The following is a 27,964-nucleotide window of genomic DNA, read 5'->3' on the forward strand; positions in this document are numbered from 1 at the left end:
CCTGAGGGGGCTCCAGGAGGGGTCAGAGCTGTCCCCCTGGGCACAGCCACTGCCTACTGCCCCTGGGGGCTTGGGGAGGAGGGCAGAGCTGCAGGGACAGGCGTGCCAGAAACACCAGGACCCGCAGGAAAGCTTTATTGGGGACTCTGAAGCCGCTGGACAGAACACGACATTTCTTACATCTTCCTCCCGCGCCGGGGCCCCGGCACGCCCGGGGAGCCCCTGGGACGCAGCTCCGATATCCGTACCTGTACCTGTCTCTATATACAAACAGCCACGAGCAGGGGCAGCGTGCAGCAGGGGTACGGGTGGGACCGAGTCCCATGGCCGGAGGGCTGTGACACCCCACGGGTGGGAGGGAGCACACGCAGAAGCGTGGGGCAGGCAAAGCCCAAGCCAGCAGCTGCTGCTGCGACGCCAAGCAAAGGCGAACGGAGGGAAGGCGACGCCCGGCGCTGCCCCAAACCCACTGCACAGTGCCTGGTTTTGGGGCAGCGCCGGGCACCTCTGAGCCCTGTCTGCTCCAGCCCTTGGAGGCGGCACGGCTCGGTGGCTGGCGGGCCGTGGTGTGGCCGGGGACATCGCTCCCACCCCGCCGGGGGCTCACGCGACGGGCAGGGCCTGCTGGGCCTTCACCTGGCGAGGGAACACACGTGGTGAGTGCTCAGCTGGCCAGCAGGGCAACAGTGGGGTCAACACTCTGTAGGGGGCTCTTGGGGGATGAGGACAGGGACGCAGAGGGTGGGGACAGCCAGCAGTCCCACATCCACGCCCGTCCCCAGGGCGAGGGCACCCCGCTTTGTCCTGGTGGCCAGGGCAGACTCACCTCCAGGTTGGTCCTGGCCTTGCGCAGCACGCCGTGAGTCCTGGTCACTGCCAGGGAGAAGGGGACAGGGTCAGTGAGGTCCCCGCACCACGGATCGACCCCATAAAGCAGGAACGGGGCCAACTTGGCCATGCCACCTACGCTGGCTGACGATGAACTGCTCCATGCTGTCCTTGAGCCGGGCCATGCCGCGGAGCCGCTCGGCCGTGCTCTGCAGGGCATCGTCCTTCTCACGGAGCTGGGCACGCAGCGCCGCGATCTCGCCCTGCAAAGCCTGCTCCTGGGACGAGACGGGGGCCGTGAGCGGCGCGCACCCGGCCCCATCCCAGCGCCCAGCACGGTGCTCACCTTGCCCTGGTGCTGGGCAGGGCTGACGGGCAGCACGGTGCTCCAGAAGGCGGTGAGGAGAGAGGCACACTCCTCCAGCACGTGCTGCAGGGTGCTGGCGCTGCCCCACAGCTGTCCCGTGCCCGCGTACCCCGGCACCTGTGGGAGAAGGGTGCAGGAGTGGCTGCTGCTGGGGCACCCCGGGCTGGATCCCCTCCAATATGCTTTGAGCACACTCGTGCCCGCTACAGGGACCCCGTGCTGCAAAGATCCTGCCCTAAATGCCCCGCAGTGCCACCTTGCCTGGCTGCCAGCAGCCCGATTTATCCGTGGTGCAGACGGAGCCTCGCTCCTTGCTCCAGCCCCGTCCTGCCCACGCTTTACCTCCTTTCCCGGGTGCGTCGCACACGTCAGCTCGCGGGCCAGCGCCTTTCCCTCCAGGATGCGCTGCTCCAGGGAGCGGTAGGTGTCCAGGCGGCCCACAACGTGAGCCCCCGTCGGTCCCTCGCTCCTCCTCACCGCTGGGTCTGCCCCGAGCGTCTCTGGGGAGAGCAGAGCGGGGTGAGGACCCCTGCGGCCCTCCTCGGGGCTTGGCTTTGCCCTCTCAGAAAGTGTGCCACGAGTTTCTCGGTCTCAGCAGCAGTGCTTACCGTCCACCTGCACCGATGGCTTAGAGGGTGGTGGGGAGAAAGCTGCTGAGCTGGTGCCAACATCCCGCACTGGAGGGGACGGGAAGCAGCCTGGAACAAGAAGCAACAGACTGGGGCTCCCTGCCTGGGGCTGCTGGGGGCCTTCCCTCCCTCCTTGCTGCCGTGACAGGGCTGGGACAGGCACCCCGAGCTGGGTGAGCTGTGCACGGGCCCTGTACCTGCACGGGGCTCAGCAGCGGGGCCAGGAAGGCTCTGGTAGACGTGCAGCTCCGTGCGCAGGGCCTGCAGGAGCAGGCGGTGCTCATCACCCTGCTGCTGCAGGAGCGTCACCGTGTGCTGCAGCCTGCAGAAAGGTGCCACGTGGGTCTGGAGCCACCCGCACGCCACCCAGCCCCGCCGGCCCCAAACCTTACCTGTTGTTGTCCTCCTGCAGAGCCAGCCGCTCGTCCCGCAGCTGCCGGATGCTCTCCTGCTGCTTGCTGAGCTCCTCCGCCAGCCTGCGCTGCTCCCCGCGCCTCTGGCCCAGCTCTGCTTCAGCCTCCCGCACCCGGGAGCAGGCGGCCAGGAGCGCCTCCTGCACCCGTGCCAGCTCTGGGGACACGGAGCACACGGGGACGTCACCAACACCCCATTCAGCGAGCGGGGTGACCCCACGGGGGGACTCAGCCCCCGAGGGGTTTGTCCCAGCCCTACCTCGGGAGAGGCGGTCGCACTGCAGCCGCAGGCTCTGGTTGTCCTCGCGCAGCGCCCGGTTCTCCCCGCTCAGCTGCAGCCCCAGCTCCGGCCCCTGGGCGAACACATCGCCGGGCAAACCTGCAACGGGGGACGGGTGCTGAGCCCCTCTTCCGCAGCACCGCGCCACGCAGGGCCCGAGGGCTTTTCCCCGTGCCATGGGGGCGTGCAAAGCCTGCCACCCCACCCCGTTGGCCCAGCTGCAGCCCCGCACCGCTGGCCTTGCCGGTAGAGGCCAGGCGGCGCTCCAGCTGCTCCCGGAGCCGGTCGTTGGTGCAGATGGACTCCTCCAGGCGCTGCCGCAGGCTGCGGATCTCCACCAAGTGCTCCTCCAGCAGGTCTGCCCCTGACGCAGCCAGGGAGACGTCTCAGGGCAGGGATGGCCGCGCCGCCTGCCCCGTGCCATCCCCACAGCCCTCCTGGGGCTGCGCCTCCTCCCTTTTCCACCCGGGCTGCCCCCAAGGAGCGTACCTGTTAGCTTCTGGCTGGACGGGTACCCCGAAGGCAGCGCCCCGGTAAGGGGCAGGCCGGGAGCTGGCACGTCCCAGGGGACACGGGTGTCACTGGCCCCGGGCGCCTTGGCCAGGCTCTGCAGGGCGCCGTGCTGGCAGAGCGAGGCTGTGGGTTTGCCGCCCTCTCCGAAGGGTCCCAGCGAGGCTGTGGGCTTGGCTGTTGGCACGGGGAGAGTCACACCTGCATGCACACAGGGCAAAAGGGTGAGGAGGAGGAGAGCAGTGAGCAGGGAGGAAGAACAGGGGTAACAAACCCTCCTGCCACGGCCTCCTTGCTATGCCCAGCTGTGCAGCCCGCTGTCCCCGTCCCCAGCCCCACTGCCTGGCTCCTGCCCTGCTCAAACCCGTTCACCCCAAAGAGCAGGGGTTCTCCCGGCACGCACCGATTACATGAATTGAGTTGTGGGGTCTCAGCCCTGCCCCTACACAACACCTAACCACACCAACCCTCCCCCGTGGAGCCCAGGCACCCGCACCACTTGCCAGTGCTGCCTCAGGCTGTGCCCATCCCACCCACCCCACCCCTTGGTGCAGGAGAGCCACGTCCCCGTCATCCCCTAGCCAAAATATTGGGATCTGGCCTCGAAGCAGTGGCCCCAGGGAGCAGGAGAAGGACCAGGGCAGGGCAGAGGGGGTCGGGGGGGCCATGCAGCACGCAGGGCAGGCGGCACCAACCCTGTGCAGGAGGCAGGCGCTCCCTTTCTCCCAGCTGCCTCCGGAGCACCTGCAGCTCCTGCTGCGCCTCGGCCAGGGAGCAGGCGGGGGCCCCGCAGCAGCCCAGCAGCGCGGGGGCCACGGGCGGGGGGAGCCCCGTGGGCAGGAATGGGGACAGCCCCGGGGTCAGTGCAGGCAGGGGGGCACTAACGGGTTTGGACAAGGAGTCAAAGTGAAGGCCTAGAGACAGGAGAGAGAGGGAGAGAGGTGTTAACGCAGCTCTGGCTCAATTTGGGAGGGGTCCTGTCCTCCCCGAGGTGCTGAGCCACACGGGTGCCCACTGCAGCAGGGATCCGGGTGCTGCACATCCCCAGCCCATGGTCGTGGCCCCCCGTGGTACCTGTGAGCCGGGCGGGCTCCTCGTGGCACTGGCTGCACTCGCTGGCTGCGTCACCGTCGGAGCAGGGCTCCAGCGCGTCGGACACGAAGGAGGCGCTGGTGGCAGAGCGGGACGACTCGGAGGGCGGGCGGCTGCTGCCTGGGGACTCGCAGCGCTCCTGCAGCTTCGCCTCCAGGCTCTCGATCACCTTCTCCTTCTCCTGGAGCTCCCGGCTGAGCCTGCGGGGACGGGGCATCGCTGGGGCTGCGCTCGCTCCAGCATGACACCCCGACTTTCCACCCGTGCTGCATGGCAGCCCAGGGTGCCAAACCCAGAGAGGCAGCCCCAGGACGCCCACCCGGAGCACCCTGGAACCCCTGAGAGCAGTGACAGAGCAGCCCAGGGTGCTCCTGCAGAGCAGGTCCTCCCCCCAGAGCTCCCTAGCAGCAGGTACCTCAGTGCCAGGAGCTCGTGGCTGGATTTATCCTCCCCATCCTGTCGATCTCCTGAAAAAAAACAAGCCAGGTATGAACCGGTCAGCGTCCCCATACCCCAGGCTGCCTGGACCCCAAACAGAGCCCTCGCAGGACAGCCCAGCTCAGAGCAGGTAACCCATAAAGCACAGGGTGTCCAAACGGTCCCAGCCCTTCACAGCACCCATTAAAGCATCCCTTTCCACCCCAGCACGCCCCATTACACCCCAGCACCCGCCCCAAAGGCGCTTACTGGTGCCCAGCTTGTCGCTGAGCCTCTCGGCCAGCTGCCTGCCCTGTGCCAGCTGCTCCCGGAAGCCCTGGCCCAGGTAGTAATCGATGTCAGTCCCACGGAGGAGCTCCTCGAAGGACCTCAGGGCGTCACGCAGGCGCTGGGCCAGGCTGCGGCTCACCCCGCGGCCCTCCCGCAGCGTCTGCCGCAGGTGGGAGAGCTCCCGGGCCTGAGCTTGGATCAGCGAGTTGTATTTCCTGGGGGGGATTGGAAAACAGGGGGGTCACGGGGCTGCCTGACACCCCTCTGGGTAACCCGGCATGGACAGGATGCCATGGGGGTGTCCCTGAGAGCCTGGCTGTGGGTAGAGCACACAACAAGAAGCCACCACCTTGGACAACCCCTAGAAAACCCCACAGAACCCCCTCTGGCCCCATTCTTCCCCATCCATACCCCGGCCACGCAGCAGATTGCAGCTCCTTAGGAAAACCCCCTCCGGGCTTGGTGGCGGGCAGCTGTGCCTCGAGGAGAGCCACGCGCTGCACCAGCTGCTCCAGGTCGTGCTGTGCCCACGGGGCGGGCGGGCAGAGGGTGCCACGGCCGTCCGACTGCCAGCCCTCGTCCTCATCGGTCAGGCTGTGGGACGGCGAGGCCAAGGCGGCGGGGCCCGGCGGGGGCCGCTCGGTGCCCGAGGTGTAGCCGCTGGTGACGGAGACGGAGCGGGCCCGGCGCTGCAGGCTCTGGATCACCTTGTTGGCGTTCAGCAGCTGCGCCTTGAGGTCCTTGATGTGCTGGCACAGGGCTCCCACGTCGGGAGGGGACGTGGCTTTCAGGGCAGCCTTGCCCGCCCTGGGTACCCCCAGGCGGCACGGGGACCCCAGCTCCTCGCCCAGGCTGGGCTCGCTGAACACGTCCGGCTCCTCGCACTCTGCAGGGGGGACAGGGCACGGTGTCACTTTTCCGTGCCATACAGGCGAGGCGCGGGGTCCCCAAAGCCCCCAGCTTTCCTCACCAGGACTGGTGGTCTCATCCCGGTCCACTTCGGTCTCGCTTCGCCCGCAGGTCTCGTAGCCCAGGTCCTGGAAGTCCACCTGCACTTGCTTGCTGAGCTGCTGGGCGTGGGGTTCACCTGCCGGGCACCCCGTCAGCTCAGGGTGCCCCCCCCCAGGCTGGATGCACGCACGGGGCATGCCAGGTTTGGCACAGACCCCCCCATCCCTCCCACCCCACTACTCACGGAGCAGGACGTGATACTTCTCCAGCTGCTCCGCCTGCGCCCGCACCGTGGCCTCCGAGGCGGCCAGCTTGTCCTGCAGCTCCTGGCACTGCTTCTGCCCCTGCGCCACCTGAGAGCGCAGCTCCGCGCCCAGCCCCGGCCAGCCCCCGCCTGGGGCCGTGCCCTCCTCCTGCTGGAAAGAGAAACGGGGCTGTGAGCTCCCCCAGACCTCCGTCCCCGTCCCCATCCCGCTCCCCGCAGCACTCACGTGGCTCCCGTCCCCTCCGCCAGGGGCACTGGGGCAGGGTCTCTTGGGCGCGTCGTCCCGGCTCCGCGCCTCCAGCGCGGGGCGCTTGGTGGGCACGGCTCCCCTCTCCGCTGCGAGCCCCTGGCTGTCCCCGCTGCCACCAGCCTGGCGCTCCCCGAGGCCACCACGACCCTTGCGCTGCGTCCTGCGGGGCTCAGGTGACGCGGAGCCCCCCAGCCCGGCCTCCTCCTGCTCCCCACTCTCCAGCAGCGACGTGGCTTCGCCCATCCGCTCCTTCAGCTCCGCGTTCTCCAGGCACAGGCTCAGCATCGCCTTCCTGGCAGCACACGGCACCGTGAGGGGCGTGAGGATCCCCTTGGGGCCACCACCACCCACCTGCTCCCACCCCGCGGGGCTCTTGCCTGATGTGGGACACGGAGGAGAAGCCGGCTTCCTCCAGCTGCGCCTTCAGCTCCCGCAGCTCCTCTTCTGCCCGCAGCCCTGGCGTCACCTTCTCGGTGCCCCTGCTCTCCTTGGTGACCCGGGGGCTGTTCTAGAGGGACAGAGGCAGAGGGTGACGGGGCACAGCGCGATGCGTGGCCCCACAGCCCCTCTTCCCGGTGCTGCACACCCCAACTTACGTGCTGGGTCGCGGCGCTGCGAGCCACCTCCTCCTCGATGCCGCTGGCGAAGTCGGTGCTGGCATCGTCCCCGTCTGTCCCTACGGCCTGACCTAGGACACAGCACAGTGGGGTGCTCAGAGCGGTGACAGCACAGCACTGGCTCTGTCCCCACCTCTCCGGCAAGGCCACCGGGGCAGGTGCCTGGCACTGGGGTGCTCCCGGGGGGACCGAGGTGTCCCTTCCATCCCTGGAGCCTGCTGTCCCCTGGCTGCCCCGTCCACATCCATGGCACCTCAAGCTTGTGGCACTGCCCCTCGTGCCGTGGTGACATCCCAAGCCGTAGCCACCACCTCCTGGTGCAGAAAACCTCCCCAGTGCTGCTCCCACCCCACGGGGCTGCAGGTGCCCACCCCATGCATTTCCCTGCCCCAAGAGCTAAAAGGAAGCTCGTGTCCCGTAGTATGTGGGGTGGGCAGGGGGCTGTGGCCCACCCTGCCCCGCAGACCCAAGCAGGGACACGCTTTTCTGCTCTGCTCCTGGCCCCAAATGAAGGCTCACCCCGTTCTCTGGGCAGCTCAGCCCCTTGCACCTTCCTCCCCCCCAGCTGCAGGTCCCAGCCTGCTCCTCTCAGGTTCAGGAGCCCTGGGCTGGGACGGTTCGGGTCAGGGAGAGCAGAGCCTGGGCAGGTCCCAGAGCCACATTTTGCAGCCCCCTCAAGCCCTGCGGGAGCTCAAGCCAAGGGCAGAGCCAGCGCCATCAGGGCTGGGGCTGAGCAGGGGAAAGCAGGGGAGATGCCAAACCTGAAGGTGCCGTGCCCTGGGGGCGAGGCCGGGCACCCAAAATGAGTAGAGGCAGCTGGAAGGGGCAGCAGCATCCCAGGGAAGCTGTGGGTGGCACTCAGCACAGGCAAAGCACAGCCCTGGGACCCCCCCGGGACACAAAGCTGGCCGGGGACACGCCACCCAGCTCCGTGGGGAGCTGCGAAGGGAAAAGGGACGCAGCACAAAGGCTGCAGGATGTGCTGGAGCAGGGGAGGAGCCAGCACAGAGGCTTTGGGGACGCTGGAGAATCACCTCTCCGCCAGCACCCGGCCCCCTGCTCCTCACCGTCACCCACAGCTTCAGGGCTGAGGCACAAAAAGGAGTTTAAAAAAATAATAAACATAAAAAAAGGGAAGATGAGGAGGTTGGTGCTGGAGCTCACTGAGTGCTTGAACCCTCCGCAGCAGCAGCCAGGGTGCAAATTGAAGGTGACAGGCTGCTCAGTGCTGGGGTACTGCCAGGAAAAGGGATGAGATGCCAGCTGAGCGCTGCTCGTCTCAGACTCCTGTGTCTCTCGTGCCTAGCTTGAAGGGAATTAGCTGCATGGCTTGAAAAGTGCACGTATCCCCCAGGTGCAGAACAGCCCCTGGGTGCATTGGCTGTGCTGGAAACAACCAGGCACTTCGGAACAGGGGAGGAGAAGTAAGGGCTCCAGAGAAATTAAGAGAGAAAGGAAAGAGCTCCACAGAAAGCTCTGAGACAGCACAGTTTGAGAGGGGGCCCTCAGGCACGGGATGTTCAGGCTCACCTTTCTGTGGGGCAAAAGAGCAAAAGAGGGATGAAACAAAGCCCTGCAGAACAGAGCAGAAAGTTTGGGACGCTCTGAGGGCACTTAGTGTCAGGGATGTCAGCAGAGGGCAGGGACAGAGCTGAGCAAAAGGCAAGAGAGGGGAGCTGCCAGAGCACTCGCAGAGCACCAGCCAGGGCCAGGCAGCCTGCACGGGGCCCTGGGCTCCCCAGAGAGACGGGCATCAGAGCCAGGATGGAGGAGGGAAGGGGGGAAGATAAGGACAGGGACACAAAAGGCTCCTACAAAGGCAGATGCAGAAGGAAAAAGAGGAGATGGTGCTACACAGAGAAGCGAGAGGAAGGGAATGAGATGAAACACGAGAGGAAAGGCTAACCAAGGAGGAGAGCTGCCCGGCAGCACCAGCTGTCCCACACAGGGCTGCTGGACTCGTCTCGCAGGGAAGGGAGCGCCGTGCTGCCTCCTGGCCCTGCCCCAGCCCGGGAAGGGAAGGTCTCAGCAGGGCTGTAAGGCACTGGGGGTACACGGTGTGTGAGGCGGGCACAAGGAGACGTGCAGCAGAGCAGGCAGGGCCCGATGGCACAGCCCAGCAGGATGGAGCTCTTCTGCTCCACCTGCTCCGGGTTCAGCTTCCCCAGCAAGCAGAAACAGCGATGCCCAGAGAGGTACAAAATTTGCTCTTGCCACCTTGGGAGGTGACTGAATCCATTCCCCTCTGTACTGGGGAGTCACATCCTTAGGAAAGCTGCTGCTATTGCTGTGCAGTTCTTACATCAGCACCAACCCTCCCTGAGGAGGTGAAAGATGTCCTAGAAAAGCTACGGGCACGTGGAACCTGTGTGTGAGACATGCACAGGGACGTACGGGAGCAGACCAGCCCAGACTCCGGGCTCAGGCACCCCCAACCATCTGTCCAAAAACAAAAACCAGAAGGAAGATCTCCTGCAAGGGCACTTGCAAGCCGGGGTGAGACAACTCACAGTCAATAAGCAAACAAACAAGAAAAATATCAGTAAAATCATCAGTGGTGGATTAGGATTTGGTCTGAGCACAAAACGAATCATTGGTCCTACACTCAAAGGCTTGCAAAAGAGCTCCAGGCAAGTGCCACTGTGTCTGCAGCCATTCCCAGCTGCTCTGGCACCCACTGCTCCACAGACACCTTCTCCTTTTGTACCTGCAGCCATCGACCCAAGCCGGGGATGTCACTGGGTAGAAAAGCGGGGAGGGAGGTACAAAAATTCACACTCATGCACTTGGGAGATGATAGAGAACATCTGGTGTTTCCTTCGGAGAAAGGGAATCTTTATTTGGCCCACGGGGGAGGAGGAAGGGGAAGTAGAAGGAAATCAACTAAAATGGAATGATTCGAATGTGCAAATACATCAGTGGCCACCGGGGTGAGTCGGACAGGAACATACACGAGGACACGGGTGGATTGCACTGATCGCCGTTTCCAAAGCAGCTCAAAACAAAAAAAAAAAACAAAAAAAAAAAAAAAGGAGACGACAAGCCCTGCCCCGGTTCTAGCGTACCGTTACTAAAGTCCCAAAGCAACCCTCCCAGAGTCAGTGAGACAGGCTGGCTCGGTTAGTGAACCGTTTCCGTGGCAGGCGGGCGAGCGCCAGTGCTCAGAAGGCATGCTGGGGGAGGACTCTCACACGCTCCTGTTCCCCACCTCCTATGGCGCCCTGCGTCTCCAGCCTGCTCAAACGCTCCAAGCTTCTTCCGAGAGCTTCTTCCAGCTGGCCCCGCAGCTCCTGGACCCCCTCCAGCTCCACCTGCAGAGCGCGGTCTCTCGCAGCGCTGAGCGGCCAAGGGAAGAGGGTTAGACAGGCTGCAGCACGCGCGCAAATCGGCCCCTCCGCCTGGGGATTCCTCTCACTCCAGGCACAGGCCCTGCACGCTCCCGCAGGGTCTTGGACACCTCCTGCCTCACCTCTCGGCCTCCCCGCAGCACAGCCATCCCCAAAAAAGGCTCCAGGCTGCGGCAGGGGGCTCCTAGGCACAGCTGTTCTTCGGTACTTACCCAAGCACTCCGCTTACGTGCTGCTCTTGCTGGCAGGTAGCTCAAATATCCCCAAGGCTGCAGGCCCGTGAAGGGCAGGGGATTAGTGTGGAGGACAAAGAATGCAGGCCCCACACCACTGTGGGACGACCGCCTGGATAGAGATCTGTCCGGGCGCTTCTCGACCCAACAGTTGGTGGGAATTGGGCAGGGAAAGCAGCCTCGGAAAGGTGGCCAAAGGGGGGTGAGACGCTGAGCAAAGCAGGCAACAGGGATGGAAATCCCAGGGCCTGAACATGGCAACGTGGGGAGGTTGGGTAGAATTTAAATGCATCTTTAGAGGAAGGCAGCCTAAAATCTGGTCTCCCAACAATCGGTGCCTTGGGGGTTGCCCCAGAGACCACCCCCACGTGCCCCAGCAGCCAAGCAGAGCCGTGGCAGCCTCGCTTACCTGTCTGGGTGCGTGTGGAACTTCACCAGGCTGCTGTAGAGCTGCCTCTCTGCCTGGAGAGCCTCGTTCAGCCGATTCCTTTCAGCCACCAGCCCTTCCAGCATCAGTAACAACTGCTCAGAGAGGAGAGACGAGATGCAACGCTCAGACACATCCATGGAGGCACCTTGCTGCCCCCAGAGGAACGGGGGCTCCTCCTTCCCGATGTACCAACATCTCACATCAAAGGGATCAAGGTAAGCAGCATCACCCCACACAAAAGACAAGAACAAACTCCCCTCAGCATGTCCTGAGGCTGAGAAGCAGCCCTGTAACTGAGCATCAGCAAAAAAATACCAACACACCCAGACTCGCCCCGCAGGGCACGCTACCTGCTGCTTTCTGCTTCCAGTAGCCTCTTGTCCCCGTGACTCCGCTACAGCCACTTTCTCCCGCAGCACCAGCACTTCTTGCGTCAGCCTTTCCACGGCTGGAATTTCTTCAGGATCCACCAGCTGCATCTGCAGATCCTGAAAACCAAGAGCAGGAGGGATCAGGGGGGACGGGATCAATAACAAGGACAGCTGGAGCTTTCTAACCCTCCCTGGAACACATTACCCAAAGTTTCCAGTGTTAGCGAAGACCCAGGCCTAAAAAATGCCAGTGCACCCAGTGTGAATTAAACACAGACAACTGCCTGGGGCAAGAATTGAGAAGGGACACAGCACGTTCTGTCTGAAGTACTCTTGAAGAAGGGTTTTTGGTACACGAGGAGCAAGAAGCTACATAACGGCCCTCTTGGGGTTTGGGGTCCTTGCCTTCTGGTCCAAGAAGGAGGGATGCAGGCAAAGCAGAAGCAATCCCATCCCCGAACAGATGCCCACGTTGCTCTGAAGAGACCCCTTGCTTTAGCAGAGGTACCCAGACACAGCTACCACAGCAAGCCTGCAGCTTGGTTCCTGATATCTTACCGTTCAGTGGAACAGAGTGACGTTGAGGGACAGATGTGAGGAAAGAAGGGATTCTCTGCAGCCTTTGCAGAAGGAGCTGGCCCAGCAGGGCACGTTATCTCACCTTGATGAGGTCCTCTTTGATCTGGATGGTCCTGGTCAGGGACTCCATGTCAGAGGCCTGCACCTGCAGCTCTTCCTCCTGCGTGGCCACAACAGACTGGAGAGCAGCGAGCTCCCGCTAAGGACAGAAGAGGAGGCTGTGAAAAACTTCAAAAAGCCAAAACCCCAAAGCAAGCTGCTGCCCCATCTCTTACTGGGGGCACCCTCATGGTAGGGGGGTCAAAATCTCCAGGGAAGGGCACCCAAGGGTCCCCATAGGCAAGGGAAACCAACACAGACTTAAACCCCAGCTCACCCTGCTTTCCCTTTCCTTCTTTGCCATTAGCTCCAGCTCTTCTTTGGCGTTAACAAGATCCTTCTCCAGCTCTGCTGGTGATGCTGTGAGTGCAAAGACAGCCAGGTTACGGCAGGGTCACTTTGTGCCCGCTGCTCCCGCTGACCTCAGGTAAGACACAATCCCTCTCTTTGGTCAGACAGCTCCACGATGCTCGTGCTTCCCACCACGCTGCCTCTTACCCAACACTCTCCTTCCCTTCCCGACTCTTAAACAGCAGCCCAGGACAACAGCGACAGCCCAGGCCTGCTGCCTCCACCCTGGCCAAGTCCAAGTGTCCTGACCCCAAGGCAAAACCCAAACCAGCTGCACCTTTCTCATCCCTGCCTGAACCACAAAGTCAACCCCCCCTTCCCTGGACGGCTCTTGAATTGAAGCATCTCACCTCAAACCCAACACCAGCCTCTTTTTTACACTCCCACCCCCGAGACATTCCTGAACCAGCACCCAAAGGGGAGGCACAGCTTTATTCCCAAACACCCACTTGCTCCAAACTCCCTACTCTCTGACAGTTTCACGTAACCATGCTTCCCTGCTCAGCAAAAATCCCTGGTCATGTTGGAGGACTTTGAAAGAAGCTTTCACCCACCTCCCTCTGTCAGGCAGCTGTCCCCCGGTGGGGGTCCGGCAGGGGCTGTAGCTCCACAAGCTCTCTGCAGCATTTCCTGAAAACACAAAAGCCTCTAGATTTACATCTTTACAGGAAACCCAGCACCTGCAGCTTCCCCAGGACTCTCAGACTGCAGCAAAGCTGCTTCGTTGATGCCTCTGAAATGTGACAAAGCAACGAAGAGGGACTGGCCTGACAGTGGGGACAAGAGAGTTGCACCCAACCTGTAAGCTGGATGGTTGGGCAACAGGGCTCTGGCCTTGTGCTTTGTTTTTGTTTGTTTGTTTTCCCTAAGAGGTTGCTGGCAGTGAGCTTCTTTTTATGGTAAGGATTAAACAGGTTTCACTCAGCTGCAGCAAGCATCTTTCAACTGGACTCTAGGTAGACCTTTGTCTTCATCCAAGGACGCAGCCCAGAGGGACTATGCAGGAAGGAAAACACAGAGCTTGGCCCAAAAGCACATCTCTGGAGGTCTCCAGGGCTCACTTTCATCCTGGGAATAGAAGTGAGCCACCTGTTGAAGGTTTTTAAGCAGCTGCAAACTGACATTCACCATTAAACCATTAACAGCTGCTCTAGCTGGAGCAGGGCATATGTGGCCTTAGAGCTGTGCTCAGCCTCCGAGGGGTTTTTAGCAAAGCTGCTTTAAAAATACCAACTCCAATTGTGGAAGAGACAGCAAACACCCAGCAGGCTCTGCCAAGAATTAGTGGGGATCTAAAATTAGCTCCCTTGTCCCCTCCAGAATGTGACAATGTCAGGGAGGGGATTACAATGCAGCAGCATGGCCCAGCCCAAGGAAGGACGGGGTGAGTGCTGGAAGGTCAGAGGGTGCATTTCTTTCATCCTCACAAGCGCCCCGAGGACCCACACACTGCCTGATCCAAACAGAAGGAGGCACGGAGTGACAGAGGCCGGTGAATCAACATCAGAGCATCCAGGCAACGTTTCTGCTCCTCAGTTTCTTCTCATCCTCCTCCAGGATGCCTCTTCCCTAATCCCACTTTCAGCGCTACCATTCTGTGGCACTCCTCTCGCCCAGTTCCTCCCACAGCAACGAGCTCTCTCTGGAGCCACAGGCAAAAAAACAAAAAAAACAAAAAAACAAACAAAAAAAAAACACAGCACATGACTCTTACCTGCAGGGGCTGTTTGTCCTGCTTCAGCAGACTGCTACCAGCCGACTGGGTCCTGAGGGGCTCCTTTCCCAGCAGGTGCTGGCGCAGGAGCTGTAACTCGCAGCTCCTTTCAGCCAAGGCGTGGGCCATCTTCTCGGTAGCCGTCTGATTGAGCAGGGAAAAAAGGGAAAGGAAAGGCTGTGACCAGGAGCTGCATCCCCATCCCTCACCTTTCTTAGAGACTAAATAAAAATATCTCAATATTTATCTGTTGTTTGGGAGCAGAAGGGTTCTGCAAACAGCCCAGGAGCTAATGCTGCTGCCCACTCGCAGTGATCCCACTGCAGCCCCCTCGCCTCTGCTCGCCAGGTGGCTGCAGCAGGGCTCAGCCTTGCAAAGGAACAAGTCCCTTGGTTTCCCTCACCCCATTCAGGAGGAAAAAGAGGCAAAGGAGAGACAAAGCGATGGAGTTTGCCTTTCAGCCCCCTTTTTAGGGAAGGAAACTCAATGTAAAGTATTGCAGCTAACACCGAATCATATCCAGTGTGCAGGAGGAGGAGTAAATTCCACTTCAAGAGCCGCAGCTCCTACATGCCCAGGATCATGCAATAGTTTGGCTCAAGTCTAAGTCGAAAGGCAATGAGCAGAACCTCCTCAGCCTTCAGAGCTGCACAAGAAACAATCTTTCCTCCTGGTCTGGTAACAGTTACATGAAGCAGCCCCTCCACACACCCGACAGCACCCGGGCCTGCCCTGCCCGCTTACTGAGGGACCTGGCAGCCGAATGCTGCTCCAGGAGCTCCCCTCTCACAGCTGCTCCCACGTGGGCTGTTGGGACCGACCTACCAGCACTTTGGTGGCTCTCAAATACTCAGCAGCTCCAGCCAGGCAACACCAACAGCAGCCAGAGAGCAGTTTCCGTTTGCTGAACACGAAGCAAAGCCACCCACACCACAGCGCTGTGCAAAACTCACTCTGCTCCACTGCTCCTTGGTGCTCATGGCCTGCAGCAGCTCCCGGATCTCGGCGTCGTGCTCCATCGCCTGGCGGTTCCTGTCGCTGAGGAGGTCCTGCAGCATTTTTTCCTTGCGCTGGAGACGCACGCACAGCTCCTCGGCCACCTCGCTCTGCCCTGGGCCCAGCTTGCAGAGCAGAGTTGCTGTGAGCTCCTGAACAACAGGAAAGAGAAGGAGAGATGGAGAGACATCGCCACCAACAAGCTGCAACCTGTTTTGGGGAAGAAAAGCTCTTCAGCCTGGATGAGGCGGTGTCTAAGCAAGGACAGGGATTTAGCAGTGCTGAAAGCAGCCAGCCAAGGCATGGGCACAGGTTGAGGTGCTCTCCTGAGGCAGGCAGCCAGGAGGCCGTGGCCTGGGAGCGTTCTCTCTGCAGACAAACCGGCTGAAGGCTTGGAAGATGAAGCCAAGGCCTCACCTCCACCTCCTTGTTCCTGTCGTGCAGGCACGTCTGCAGCTGCTGGATGATCCCCTCCTGCTCCTTCTGCCTGCTGCACGACTTGGCCTCCATCTCCTCCTTGAGCCAGCGGAGGTTTTGGCAGGTTGCTGACGCCTGCTCCAGTTCCAGGGTTTTGGCTTTCAGGAGGCTCTCCAGGCTCTGAGGAGAGAGAACAGAAGCAGCTCAAGCAGGGACAGGGACTTTATCCCGAACAAAACCACACATACCCTCTCCAGGCACCACACTCACCTCTACACCCAGCCCAGAAACACGAGTGACCCAGAAACTCGCCCAGCACACGGGGACAGAGGAAGCCAAGCCCCAGCACCCTCTCTCCCCAGCCACAGTCGGAGCATTCACCCAAGGATTCATTTTTGCTCCACACCACAGCCAAACGGGACCCAACGGGCACAAGCACTCACGTGGATGGTGGCCTCATTGCTGGACAGGACGCTGCGCAGCCTCTCCAGGTCGCCTCCACGCTCTCTTATCGAGAGACGGAGCTGTTGCAGCTCTTGCTCCTTCTTCTCCAGGGCAGAGAACTTCTCGTCTACTGCTCGCTAGGGTGAGAAGAAGGAAAAATGAAGATGGAAATGCTCAGGATGGGGGAGAAGGGCTCTGCAGGGCCCCTTTCTGCATGGGGCACCTCAGCTCTGCCTTTCAGAGGGCTCCTCTGGAAGGCTGAGCCAAGAAGAGCACGCAGAATACATGGTTGGCCTGGGCTCAGCTCAAAGACTGAGCAGAGAAGCCGGGGAGATGTCACCTGTGCTCACCTCCAGAGCAGCATCCCTGTCACTGACTCGCTGCTGCAGCTTCTCCAGCATGGTATCCATGGCTGCGGGGCTCCTGCCCAAGCTTTGCTGGCACTGCAGAAGTTCCCTCGATTCCTAAAGAAGTGTTACACACACACACTACTACAACTGGCAGTCCAGGAAAAACAAATACAAACACAGCAGCACAGAAAACTCCGTGCTAATTACGAGACCCTATGTTGATGGGTATAAGAATTTTAGCATCTGTCTGTGCCTGTCAGGGCTCACCAGGCTTTTATGCGAGCTGAGGCCTTTGGACACCCGCACCTCATTCCTCACCTTGGAAACGTAGAAGTATTTCTTTCATTTTCTTTGAGGGGCACATAAGAAAGCTACCGACTGATTTTGCATCTCTAAATACCAAGGGAGAGAGGAGCAGGGGCCCTGGCTGATCGTGCTCAGTTGAGGTCTTCCTGCATCTCACCTGCAGCAGCTGTTCCTTGCGAGCCAGGTGCTGACTCAAACACTGAACTCTCTGCTCCTGCGCCTGCAGCTCGCGGCGCTTCTCCCACTGCACGGCCTGGATCTGCTGAGCCTTGTCCTGCAGCTCCGCCTGCAGCTGCTGCACCACAGCACGCAGCTCCTGCGAGAGAAAAACATTCAGCCCTCAACAGACCGGCGAAGAGCAGACCAACCTGAAGGAGCTGAGAGCAACAAGGAGCGTGGGAGCAGCCTGAAACGCCCTGCAATGCTTTCACATCTCAAAATCCTCTTCCACAGCAATACAGTTGGTTTTATTTCTCTTCCCAGGAAATCCATCTAAATGCCGTGCTCTGGCCACAGGCAGAGCTTACAGGCAATCACAGCTAGCCTGCAGCAGCAGAGGTTAGCTCTGTAACACTGCAAGAGGAGATGGACATTTGCACAAGCGCCTTTGTTGATTCCAACTCCTCAGACAGGAGGCTGGAGAATCCCCCCTGACACATTTGAGACAGGGACCAGGCTGGTGCAGGCAGAAACGATGAATGGGAGCAAAGCACTGATGCTTCTTAACCCCCTGCAACCCCAGAGAGTTCCAGGCTGAGTGCTTGTCATACCTGGTTGTGTTTCCAGGTTGCCTCTTTCTGCTGCTCTTCCTCGTGCACCGTGGTCTCCAGGAGCTGGGCTGCCCTCCTGGCTTCAGCCAGCTGGTGCTCTTTCTGGCGCTGAGCTCTCTTCAGTTTCTGCACCTCCAGCTGGGTGCAGAAGAGCGTGTTCTGAAGGTCCAGCAGTGCCGCCTGCTGCTCCTGAGTCGAGGGCGGGCTCTCTGACATCTGAAAAGAAAACAGAGAAACTTGGGATTCACTTCGTAAGAAGGATTTAAAACTCAGGATCCCTGCAGAACCAAACCTGATGTGTTTTGGGCTTTCCCAGCACGTACCTGCAACTGTCCCAGCTGGCTTCTGTGCAGCATGTCCCGCAGCTTGGCCATGGTCTCATTCTGCCCTTCGATGACGTGGTACAGCTCTTCTGTCTGCGAGACAAAGGGTGGGAAGCCCAGTCAGCGGCCAGCTAAGCACAAACCCTCCCAATTCCTAGCCTCCAGCACAGTTATGACACAGCAGCGCCACACAACAGTAAGACCTTCGCAAGAAATGATTTCACGAGCTCCAGGATGCACAGCGATGGCTTACGCATTTCTTTCCAGTGGCTGCTTACAGGGTTAGCACGCTTCTCTTTCAGTGAGCGCCACCCCGCCCGTCCAATCCTATTACCTCACTCTCCTTGCTCTTCAGGGCCTCGTTCAGACTCTGAATCGTCCGGTCTTGTCTCTGCGATGTTTCTTGGGCAGATTTTAACTCAACATTCAGTTCATTCAGCTTTTCCTGGAACAACTGCACACGAAAAAGATGTTGTTTTGTCTATCCTGCCTAATTAATGCTATATATAAACACCCTGGCTCAAGTCCCTACAGCCCAGGCATTCACCAGGTCAAGATAAACAAGCCACCCTCTAGAGCCTGTAAATACAGTTTGAGCTGGGTGGAGACCAGTGAATAAACAACCTCTGCTGTTCCTGCACAAGCCTCTCTCAGTGCCTCTAGTCCCTGCAATGCAGCCTGCATGTGCAGGGTGGAGGCTCTGTGCTCGGGTTCACAGATCGGGCTGCCTCCCACATACCGTGGGACAGCGTTGCCCAGCACCCTTCCTAATTCCTAGTTCCCTTAAGAAGGAAGAGCTGCTTCAGCACAAACATTTCCCAGTAGGTCTGCACAACAACAACAAACCACAGCACCCCACGAGGAGAAGCTGTACAGTCCAAAAACTGTGCCTTTTGCTTCTGGGGTCCCCCACAACATTGCAGCTGCACCTTTCCCACCTTGCAGCCCCTTCTCTTCCTGCCTCCTTCCATCACCCAGGCACTGCTGCAGCAACTGCTGGTTGGAACGATTCCACATTTGATCAGATCAGAGGCTTATCCAGCCTCCTGGCTCCAGCACAAAGGAACCTAAAGCGTGCCAGGACGCCAACAGCACGGCTGCAGAGCAAAGGGGAACTCCTCACTAACCTGTCTCTGATTTCCAACCTGAGAAACTTCTGCCCGAGACATTTTTACCTAACGAGAGTGACGTTATCGCTAACAGTTTCAGGATGCTCTGCTTTCACCACGATGAATAGGAGCAATGTAATTTGTGTATTTAAGCAACTGCTTGTTGGTATTGTTAGTCTTAAGATGATAAGCATCTTCCCTGGAACTGAATCAAGCCTCGGTTTCTTAAAAAGCTGCTGCTGCCATATGATCTCTTCTTGTTATTCATTAGTTTACACACTCATGATGTTATCTCTTCTCTAGAGACACTCCCCCTAAAACCTTTAAACACTTCAGCTGCATTAACTACACCTTTTATTTCTCTGTCAACCTCTGTGGACCAGGCAGCACCAACAGCTTACAATGTCCCCACATTATAAATAAACATCCCATTCCAATGGTGTTTGTGGTTTTTTTAAATTGTTTTTGTTTGTTTACTCCCATTTAATCTGTTTTCCCAGAGGATATAATTTACCTGAGAGTTCAAGAGCATAAGAAGGAACATCTTACCCCTTGCAACATGCTAAATTTGATGTGTTTCAAGACAACTTGGCTTTTCTAGCAAACTCATTAGGGCCATTAAAGCTAAATGAAAGCAGCACCCCTCTCTGTGCTTATCTCCCTTAATGTTTGCAAAAAGAAAAAAGAAAAAGCAGGCAGCTGTCTAAGAAGGCAGGTGCCCTTCTCTCCTGCTCAGCCCATGCAAATCCAAGAGCCAGGGGAAAATTCTGTGCCTCGTGAGCCTGCCGTACACACAGAAATACCTGGTTGGTAGCTTCCAGTTGCTGGATTTTGCCCTGCAGCTCTGTGGCACGCAGATCGGACGCGTGCTCCTCGGCTGCGGGGTCACCTGGAGCTGGCTGCTGACGATCATCTTGTAGATTCTGAGGAAAAAAAAAGTAGGAGAGAAATGGCTCAAGCCCTGCAGCGGCTTCTGTTTTGTTTGCCAGCCCTCACAGACCTTGCAGCGTGGGCTTAAACACGCCCTTCTGGGCCTGTGTGCCTCCAGAGGAGCGTGCTGCCTGCATCTCCCTTCTCCTGGGTGGCAGGTTGGCTCCTGGCTGCTCCCGGCCTGACCTGCCAGCAGCTCCCCGCTGCCCCGAGGCTCTGCTCCTGCTCTGCCTCTCCTCACTCCCTTACCACGAGCCCAGCGCGTGTCTGGCTCTAACCACCGTCTGCAGGCTGACGACAGATCTGCTCCTCACACCCAAACCGCATCCCTGGAACCTCCCTGGCTCCTGTGTGCCCCGCTAGCAGCTCCAGACAAACAGAGCCAGCACCGAGCCGTGGTTCCCTTCAGCTCCATGAGCTGTAGCCAGCTTGGTGCCACAGCTGAGAGCTCATTCACGAGACGTACCCACATACTGGGAACGGGAACGGCCTGCTGGCTGAGCACACGCTAATCCCCTGTCAGCCCTTCTCACTGTTTTTCTGTCTCCTGCCCAAAAAGCTGGTAACTGCTTACAGCAGCATCCAAACGGAGCCACCCATGGGCTCATCGAGTGCTCCTGGACACCAGCAGCTCCTCTTTATCCTCCTGTTTTGTTAAGATTTCAGTAAAACCCTAACCAGCCACGGCAAATAATCCTGGCTTTGCCCAACCAGGAGGCTTCAGACAGGGAGAGCTGCTAGAATCTCCCCCACAGTAAATATGTTGGAAGAAGGCTGATGAAAAGAAAACACAGAGAGGCAGGAGGGGGAAATAAAAACCACCACCACCCTTTCCTCTCCATTTGCAAATTCCAAGGAAAAATAAACCACACAACCTGCAAACAGCTAAAAGCTGGGAGGGGAAAGGCAAAGCAAGCTCCAGAGTCCAAAGTCCCAAAGCCCAAGCTGCCTCCTCCCTCGTGCCTCAGCGCAGCCATCTCTCACCACGCAGAGTGTGGCTCCCCATTTTTTTTTCACCCTACATCAGCATTTTAACTGAAAAATCTCTCCTCAGTGCCCTCTCCTCAGCACAGCTCCAGCAATGTCAGCGCACGCTACGTGAAACAGAACGCTTCTTCAGAAAATAATGATAACAACAACAAGCACTGCATTGTCGAGGCCTGCCAAGCTCACATCTGCACCAAACAGTGGGCAAAAGAGGGGCTGTCAGCAGGGCAACGCCTCCCTTGGTGCTGTGCTGGCGGCCGAGGCAGCTGTAAGAGCACATCTGATGGAGGCTGGGTTTGGTGGCGTCTTCCTGGAGCTGTGGTGGTGAAAGGGAAGATCTGCTGGCTCAGGAAGATGGTATCGAAGAGATGACCTGCCCCAGGCACCAGATTGCTCTTGGTCATCGTAAATTACGGGAGCCAGTTTAAAGGAGACTGCAGCTTCCAAAAAATGATAAGGGAACTGTGGTCCTATACGTTCCCTTCACGTTATCAGAAAGGCATTTATGCGTGTGAATCACTGGGCTGCAGTACCTGACTTTGAGATTTCTCTTTTTAAGAATGTTGTCTGTAGAAAGAAGCACATGAGAATCATTTTGTTAACCAGCAGCATCCAGCTTCCCCTTTCTGCTGTTAAAGCCCTCCAAACAATTAAGAGCTCTGCCCTTAGGGCAGGCTCTGCTCAGCAGCTGCTGCTGCCACGGCAAAAAATGGGCAGTGAAACACACAGCAGGATGAATCCCTGGCAGGGACGGCTCGGTGGCAGAGGCTGGAGGCTAGAAAAGCTCCTCCAGAGCAGCACCGAGGCCAGAATGGCAAAGCGTGATGCAGAGGGAAGCTGCGAGCACACCACGCTGACTGTGCCACATTTTGGTACAAGAAAGCCCATTTTCCTGCTCCGATCCCTCCCTAGCAGTGAAAAGGAGCAGCAAGCCCCACGGCACACAGGAGCAGCAGTTACACCCTGCCTTTTGTCTTCCTTCACCAGCTAGAAACACGAAGCTTTTGCGCATCGGAGGAAAATCTGATTTTAAGCACTCTGTGCTCCACCCTAGCAATTTTCTGCTGGGTTTCCCAGGACGAGCAGCTGGGCCAGCAAGCAGCACTCGCCGAATGGGGAGCGTAATTCAGCACGGCGACAGTTGCCATAGAAATAAACAAGCCCGTTTCTAATCCCTGAGGCTACCTAGAGAATTAGGCGGCACTAAGGCCGCTAATGTGGATGCAATTAGCCTGACACGGCTGGTCCTGAATTGAAGCTGACTGAGGCCTTCTATTCATGAAGGAAAGCAGCAAGGGAGTTACAAGTTCAGCTTTTTGACTGCATGCTAATGAAGATTTCATTAAAGCCAGCAAAACAGGGACAACCCAGAGCAACGTGAGGACTACCAGCCAGGCAGGTACCGGCAGCAAGATGCCCTGCGAAGGCGGGGGCGTTTGTTGCCTCTCCGCAACAGCTGCTGTTAATTGATGAATCCTTTCAAAGGCTCGGAAAATAAACCAATTATGGAGAGCACCAACCCTACAGCCACCTGCGAGGAAAACACCTTCTCCTCAGGGCACGCGCCGCAGATCTGCACGCTAGGCGGGCTGGAAGCCTGATCTGCAGAGGCAGGCGTTGCTGACACTGTGCCACTACCAGGGGACAAAGAAAACACGCGCCCAGCAGCTTGACGTTGTCCCTTCAGTAGTGGGTAAAAAAAATCCACTAAAAGAGAAAGGTGAAGTGAAAATGGGGATTTTCTCAGCAGAGAGTGAGAAAGCATGAGGAGACCTTAGATCCAGCCAGCACACTGCAGTCGCAGGGGGAGCTGAGGGAGGAAGGGAGGGCAGGCTGATTTCCCTGAGCACAAAGAGGAAACAGATGACAGGAGAATGACAGGGGAGAAACAGAGCACACCTAAAAAGGACCGAGCTGCCTATTCTTAGCCCCTGGTTCAGCTACACGTGGCTATCTGCGTTATCTCAGCACGGAAGAATGCCGAATGGCCTCGAGAGGCGAGCTGCAGGGACGCCGCTCAGTCGAACGGCGGCACCATGACCTCTACCTGTACCCGCAGCGGCATATAATCCTCACAGAGGTCGTCCCACAGCTCCTGCAGCTCAGAAAGCTCCAAGGGAAGCCCCAAAGAAGCCCTGGACAGGGATTTTCTTTCTGCGGTCAGGAACCCAGAACCGGCATAGGCTAAGCCACCAGCAGCACTTCCATCTGCCAAGTCCCGGCTGAGCTTGGGAGGGGGCAGGCTGGACCTGACGGGAACAGGCAGCCTGCTGCCCCGCGGGCTCTGGACGGGCTTGTAGTCTAACCCCTTGATCAAGCTGAGGGCCAGCTCCAGCCTGTTCCCGCTCAGCGACGAGCTGGGGGTCACGCGGTCCTCTGCCAGATCCTCACATCTGCCGTTCCCCTTCGCCCCCTTATCCACATCTTCCTCCTTCTGCTGCAGCGGGCCGGCCTCCACCGTCGTGTCCAGGGACTCCACGGAGGACGCGGGCGTGCCCTCCTCCATGCTCTCCCCATCCACCGGCCCTCTGGCACTGGCAGACTCCGCCGTGTCGCACACGGAGGACTCCTCGTTGCCCATGCTGGCCGACCAGCGGCCGGACAGCCCGCAGGAGATGCTTCTGGCCACCTTCCGCGGCACTTTGCAGATGGCTTCGTAGTCGGCATCGGCCACGCGCAGCGCCGCGCAGCCACGGCAGCGCCGCGGGCGGTTGCTCGCTCCCTCCGAAGCGTGGCAGCTGTGGGGCTCCAGGCCGTGCTCGTCTTGCTCCGTCCAGTACTCGTACCCAGAATAAGCAAAGTCCTCCTGCAGGAGGGCGGCATACCGCACGTCGGGCAGGTTAGAGAGGTCCACAGTCCCGTCCCCGGCTCTGTCATCCGCGCCGGAGTCGTCGTTGTTCCTGCGGTACATGCTGGCGATGCAGAACTTGAGGCGGTCCTTCTCCAGCAGCAGCTTCTGCAGGCGCTCGATGGAGAGGGCTTCGATGCGGGCGATGACCGTGTCGAACCTGTAGATGCGGTCCAGCATGAAGGCACACTTGCTGCAAGCGAACTCGGCTTTGCCATCCCGGCACAGCTCCCTGCCCAGCACGTGGGACAGCAGCACCTGCAGGTTGAGCTTGGCCGCCGTGTGGAAGATCCATCGCCGCTGGTTGCCGCACAGCTCCCGAGCACAAATCCGGCACGTTTCCTTCATCCTCCCTCCTGACCGGCACCACGCCTGCTGCTGGGGGCTCTCCAGGACCTTCCCTGGGCCTCTCCGGCTCCCTCAGCGCATCCCCCGGGGCTCCGCTCCCTCACCCCGAGCCCCCCAGCACCTCGCAGCCGCCCTCGTCAGGGAGGGGGCCACACACTGGGCCTCCTGGCACCACGGGGCCCTCCTGCCCTACGCCATCCCCTCCACCTCAGCCCAAGGCTGTCCCCTCTCCTCACAGACCCCAGTTTCTCCTCAGACCCCCAGTTTCTCCTCAGACCCCCAGTTTCTCCTCACAGACTCCCAGTTTCCCCTCACAGACCCCCTGTATCCCTTCACAATCACCCAGTTTACCCTCACAGACCCCTATCTCCTCACAAATGCCCCCTATCTCCTCACAGACCCCCAGTTTCCCCTCACAGCCCCCGTATCCTCTCACAGCCCCCGTATCCCCTCACAGCCCCCCCGTATCCCCTCACAGCCCCCCCGTATCCCCTCACAGCCCCCCCGTATCCCCTCACAGCCCCCTGTATCCCCTCACAAACACCCCGTATCCCCACACAGCCCCCTATCTCCTCTCATACACGCCCTATCTCCCCACAGACCCCCCGTATCTCCTCGCAGTGCCGTGCCCCAGCCCCGCTCCTCCTCCTCCCCTTCTGCCACCCCCGATGCTGCTGCCACGGCGGCGCCCGGCTTCTGGCTCACATTTCAAGATGGCGGCTGGCGGGCGGTGCCGCGCCCGCGCCACGCCCGCGGGGGCTGCCGGGAGTTGTAGTCCGCCCGGCCCGGCCCGATGTCGGCGACAGAGACCGGGCGATATCGCGACAGCGGGCATGGCACCGCCACCACCGCAGCCAACAGTGCCCACCTGCTGCTCCAGGCCGAGATTCTGGTCCGGCAGCGTCCCCGCGAGCTGGTGGCTGGCGGCTGGGTCCCCACTGGGCTCCTCAAGGCTCCTGTGAGGGGTGGCAGGGGTGCTCAGCGCCATCCCTGAGGTGCTCAGTGCCATCCTCAGGGTGCTCAGTGCCACCCCTGGGAGCTCAGTGCCACCCCTGAGGTGCTCAGTGCCATCCTCAGGGTGCTCAGTGCCACCCCTGGGAGCTCAGTGCCACCCCTGAGGTGCTCAGTGCCATCCTCAGGGTGCTCAGTGCCACCCCTGGGAGCTCAGTGCCATCCCTGAGGTGCTCAGTGCCATCCTCAGGGTGCTCGGTGCCACCCCTGGGTGCTCAATGTCACCCCACAGGTGCTCAATGTCACCCCCCAGGTGCTCAGTGCCACCCCCAAGGTGCTTGGTGCCATTCCTGAGGTGCTCAGTGCCACCCCTGAGGTGCTCAACGCCACCCCTCAGGTGCTCAGAGCCATCCTCAGGGTGCTCAGCGCCACCCCTGAGGTGCTCAACGCCACCCCAGGGCGCTCAGCACCATCCCTGAGGTGCTCAATGCCATCTCCTGGGTGCTCAGTGCCACCCCTGAGGTGCTCAGTGCTATCCCCGAGGTGCTCAGCACCATCCCCTGAGGTTACTCAGCACCCTAGTGGGATGCTCAGGACCCTAATGGGATGCTCAGCACCCTGCGGGGCTTGTGAGGGGCCGCGGGACCCGAGGTCGGACATGACACCCACCTCCGTGCCGCGTCGTGGCGGCCGTCGCCGCTCCCGCTGTCCCCCTGCGCCCTCGCAGCCTCCTTCAGCCTGGCCGCCAGCTCCTGGCACCGCTGTGCCTCGGCCTTGGCCAGCGCGGTGGCCTGCTCCGCCTCGCTCCTGGCCAGCCTGGCCTCCTGCACGGCACCGGGTGAGCCCCGGGGAGCGGCACCGGCCCCCAGCACCGGCCCCACCGCGGCCCCCGGCGCTCACCTCCTGCAGGAGCTGGATCTTGTTCTCCAGCAGCTCGTAGACGTGCTCCGACTCCCGCTGCCGCTCCTCATAGTGCTGCCGGAGCGCGGCCTCGCTGCGGTTCGACTGGCTCTCCGCGGCCACCCTGCCAGGCACGGCACGGCATGGTATGGCACAGCGTTACATGGCACGGCATGGCATGGCATGGCACAGCATTACATGGCATGGCATGGTATGGCACAGCGTTACATGGCACGGCATGGCATGGTATGGCACAGTGTTATATGGCACGGCATGGCATGGTATGGCACAGCGTTATATGGCATGGCATGGTATGGCACAGTGTTATATGGCAAGGCACAGCATGGCACGACATGATATGGTATAACACAGCGTGGTATGGCACAGTGTTATATGGCACGGCATGGTATGGCACAGCGTTACAGGCATGGCATGGTATGGCACAGCATTATATGGCACAGCATGGTATGGCACAGTGTTATATGGCATGGCATGGTATGCCACAGTGTTATATGGCATGGCATTGCGTGGTATGGCACAGCGTTATATGGCACAGCATGGCATGCTATGGCACAGCGTTATATGGCAAGACACGGCATGGCATGGTATGGTATGGCACAACATGGTATGGCACAGCATTATATGGCAAGGCGCAGCATGCTATGGCACAGTGTTATATGGCATGGCACTGCACGTCACGTCATGGTATGGTATGGCACAGCATTACATGGCATGGCATGGCACAGCACAACATGGTATGGCACAGCATTATATGGCAAGGCACAGCATTATATGGCAAGGCACAGCATAGTATAGTATGGCACAGCATTACATGGCATGGAATGGCATGGCACGGCACATTATGGCACGTAGTTACATGGTATGGCACAGAACAGTATGGCACAACACGGCACAGCATGGTATGGCACAGCATTACATGGCATGGCACAGTATGGCACGGCACAGTACAACATGGCACGGCACAGCACGGCACAGCACGGCATAGTTTGGCACTCCATGGCAGGACGCAGCACCCTTAGCAGGGACCCAGCAGGGCTCCTGACGTCCCCCAGCCGACAGGTGCTACCCTTTATTTTTGGCTGGCACTGGGGCCGTAAGCGGAGCCGCGCTGGCCGCCCCCCCGTTCTCGTCCCCGCGCCTCACCAGGTTTTGTCCAGTGCCTGCTGCTTCTCCCGCAGCTCCCGCTTCAGGCTCTCCACCTCCACCTTCAGCTCGATGTTCTGTGGGGTCGGAGGGACGCAGGGTGACCCCGTGCACACTCACCCCAAGGTGCTGGGGAAGCACCCCCCAGCCCCACACAGCTCCCTGTGCCCATCGAAGGCAGAGCAGGGGCACAGCCCCTGCCCCACAGCAGGTTTTTGGGTGCTCTTGGCCCCTCTGCTGCACTGCGGACGCTCGGTAGCACTGGGGGCTCCATGTGGCCGAGCCCACCCACCCAGGACAGCTGGAAAAGCAGCTGGGTTATTTATAAAGCCAGCTCCCCACCAGCATGTGCTGGGGGCACCAGGATTTCTACCACCAGCGGGGCAGATCCTGCCCTCCCCGTCCTTCTCCCTGCTCTGGTCATAGGCAGCAAGAAGCAAACTCCCCCCAGCCCTGCTGCTGTGCCCGGTGCCCTCCCGGTGTCCCTGTCCTGTGCCGACGGCTGCGTGTCCCTGTCCCCATCTCCTCCCCATCAACCCTCTCCTGACAAAAGGACAGCACTGGGGGGAAATCCAGGACGGAGCAGCACCCCGTCCCCATCCCCATCCCCATCCCCATCCCCGTCCCCATCCCCGTCCCCGTGGGCGCGCTCACCCGCCGGTAGACATCGTCCCGGCTGCCCTCGCCCTTCTGCTGCACGCGCTCCTCCAGGAAGTAGATGCGGAGTTTGAGGCTGAAATTCTCCTTTTTGAGGTCGTTGAGGTGCTGGGACAGCGTGCGGTACCCGTTAGCCATGGCCGGCGCTCCATGGGGGGCACATCCCGGCACCCCTCACATGGCGGCGCCGGGGCCACGGCCGCTCCCTGCCCACCCGCAGCTCGGTGACGGGTGCCCCCGCCACGGCCCCTTTCCTTTTTTTTCCTCCTCCCGGTGCTATTTGAGGAACCCGGCGGGGACAGACAAGTGGTGAAACCCGAGCCCCGGGCGGCCCCCGGCCGTCAGCCAGGAGGGCGGCGAGGGGGAGCGCGGCGCCCCACGGGGACGGGGACGGCACCGGGGGGGTCCCCGTCCCCTCCTGCCCATGCTG

At 60.0% G+C, this 27,964-nt stretch overlaps 1 protein-coding gene across 7 annotated transcripts; it reads right to left on the reverse strand.

Moving 5' to 3' along the window:
- Window positions 1-119: 119 nt before the first annotated feature.
- On the reverse strand, window positions 120-27,790 carry PDE4DIP (phosphodiesterase 4D interacting protein). 7 transcript variants are annotated; one of them, XM_084291066.1, is made up of 41 exons: window positions 27,532-27,790; window positions 26,878-26,954; window positions 25,714-25,837; window positions 25,483-25,637; window positions 24,731-24,818; window positions 19,553-19,672; window positions 17,975-18,094; window positions 17,641-17,733; window positions 17,318-17,533; window positions 16,705-16,863; window positions 16,242-16,355; window positions 15,891-16,028; window positions 15,448-15,627; window positions 14,988-15,182; window positions 14,035-14,178; window positions 12,875-12,950; window positions 12,247-12,329; window positions 11,953-12,069; window positions 11,271-11,408; window positions 10,900-11,012; window positions 10,119-10,246; window positions 6,890-6,981; window positions 6,671-6,801; window positions 6,270-6,585; window positions 6,023-6,194; window positions 5,798-5,914; window positions 5,239-5,713; window positions 4,807-5,042; window positions 4,535-4,586; window positions 4,102-4,319; window positions 3,723-3,941; window positions 3,007-3,228; window positions 2,750-2,881; window positions 2,497-2,616; window positions 2,217-2,394; window positions 2,022-2,146; window positions 1,804-1,893; window positions 1,175-1,695; window positions 968-1,106; window positions 827-873; window positions 120-636 (listed from the first exon to the last, which is right to left on the reverse strand). In XM_084291066.1, exons 1-41 carry the CDS (start codon window positions 27,670-27,672, stop codon window positions 604-606), a joined length of 6,354 nt encoding a protein of 2,117 aa, XP_084147192.1. In that variant the 5' UTR covers window positions 27,673-27,790; the 3' UTR covers window positions 120-603. The 7 variants fall into 7 exon arrangements, with proteins under 7 accessions (XP_084147192.1, XP_084147193.1, XP_084147190.1 ...); XM_084291067.1 differs by lacking the exons at window positions 24,731-24,818; window positions 25,483-25,637; window positions 25,714-25,837; window positions 26,878-26,954; window positions 27,532-27,790 and adding an exon at window positions 22,714-24,064 and having other exon boundaries at window positions 1,175-1,312; window positions 1,538-1,695; window positions 6,023-6,191; XM_084291064.1 differs by lacking the exons at window positions 24,731-24,818; window positions 25,483-25,637; window positions 25,714-25,837; window positions 26,878-26,954; window positions 27,532-27,790 and adding an exon at window positions 22,714-24,063 and having other exon boundaries at window positions 1,175-1,312; window positions 1,538-1,695.
- Between the last annotated feature and the right edge of the window lie 174 nt (window positions 27,791-27,964).

The sequence above is a fragment of the Netta rufina genome, assembly GCF_964035555.1.
Source record: "Netta rufina genome assembly, chromosome: 8".
Taxonomy (NCBI): Eukaryota; Metazoa; Chordata; class Aves; order Anseriformes; family Anatidae; genus Netta; species Netta rufina.

Excerpts from the sequence above, each read along its gene's own strand:
- PDE4DIP (XM_084291061.1), bottom strand. The coding sequence starts at position 23,862 with ATGAAGGAAACGTGCCGGATTTGTGCTCGGGAGCTGTGCGGCAACCAG. Across the intron at positions 2,395-2,496 it reads GTGCGACCGCCTCTCCCGAG|AGCTGGCACGGGTGCAGGAG; the intron begins GTAGGGCTGGGA and ends CCGTGTCCCCAG. Across the intron at positions 2,147-2,216 it reads CTGCAGGAGGACAACAACAG|GCTGCAGCACACGGTGACGC; the intron begins GTAAGGTTTGGG and ends ACCTTTCTGCAG.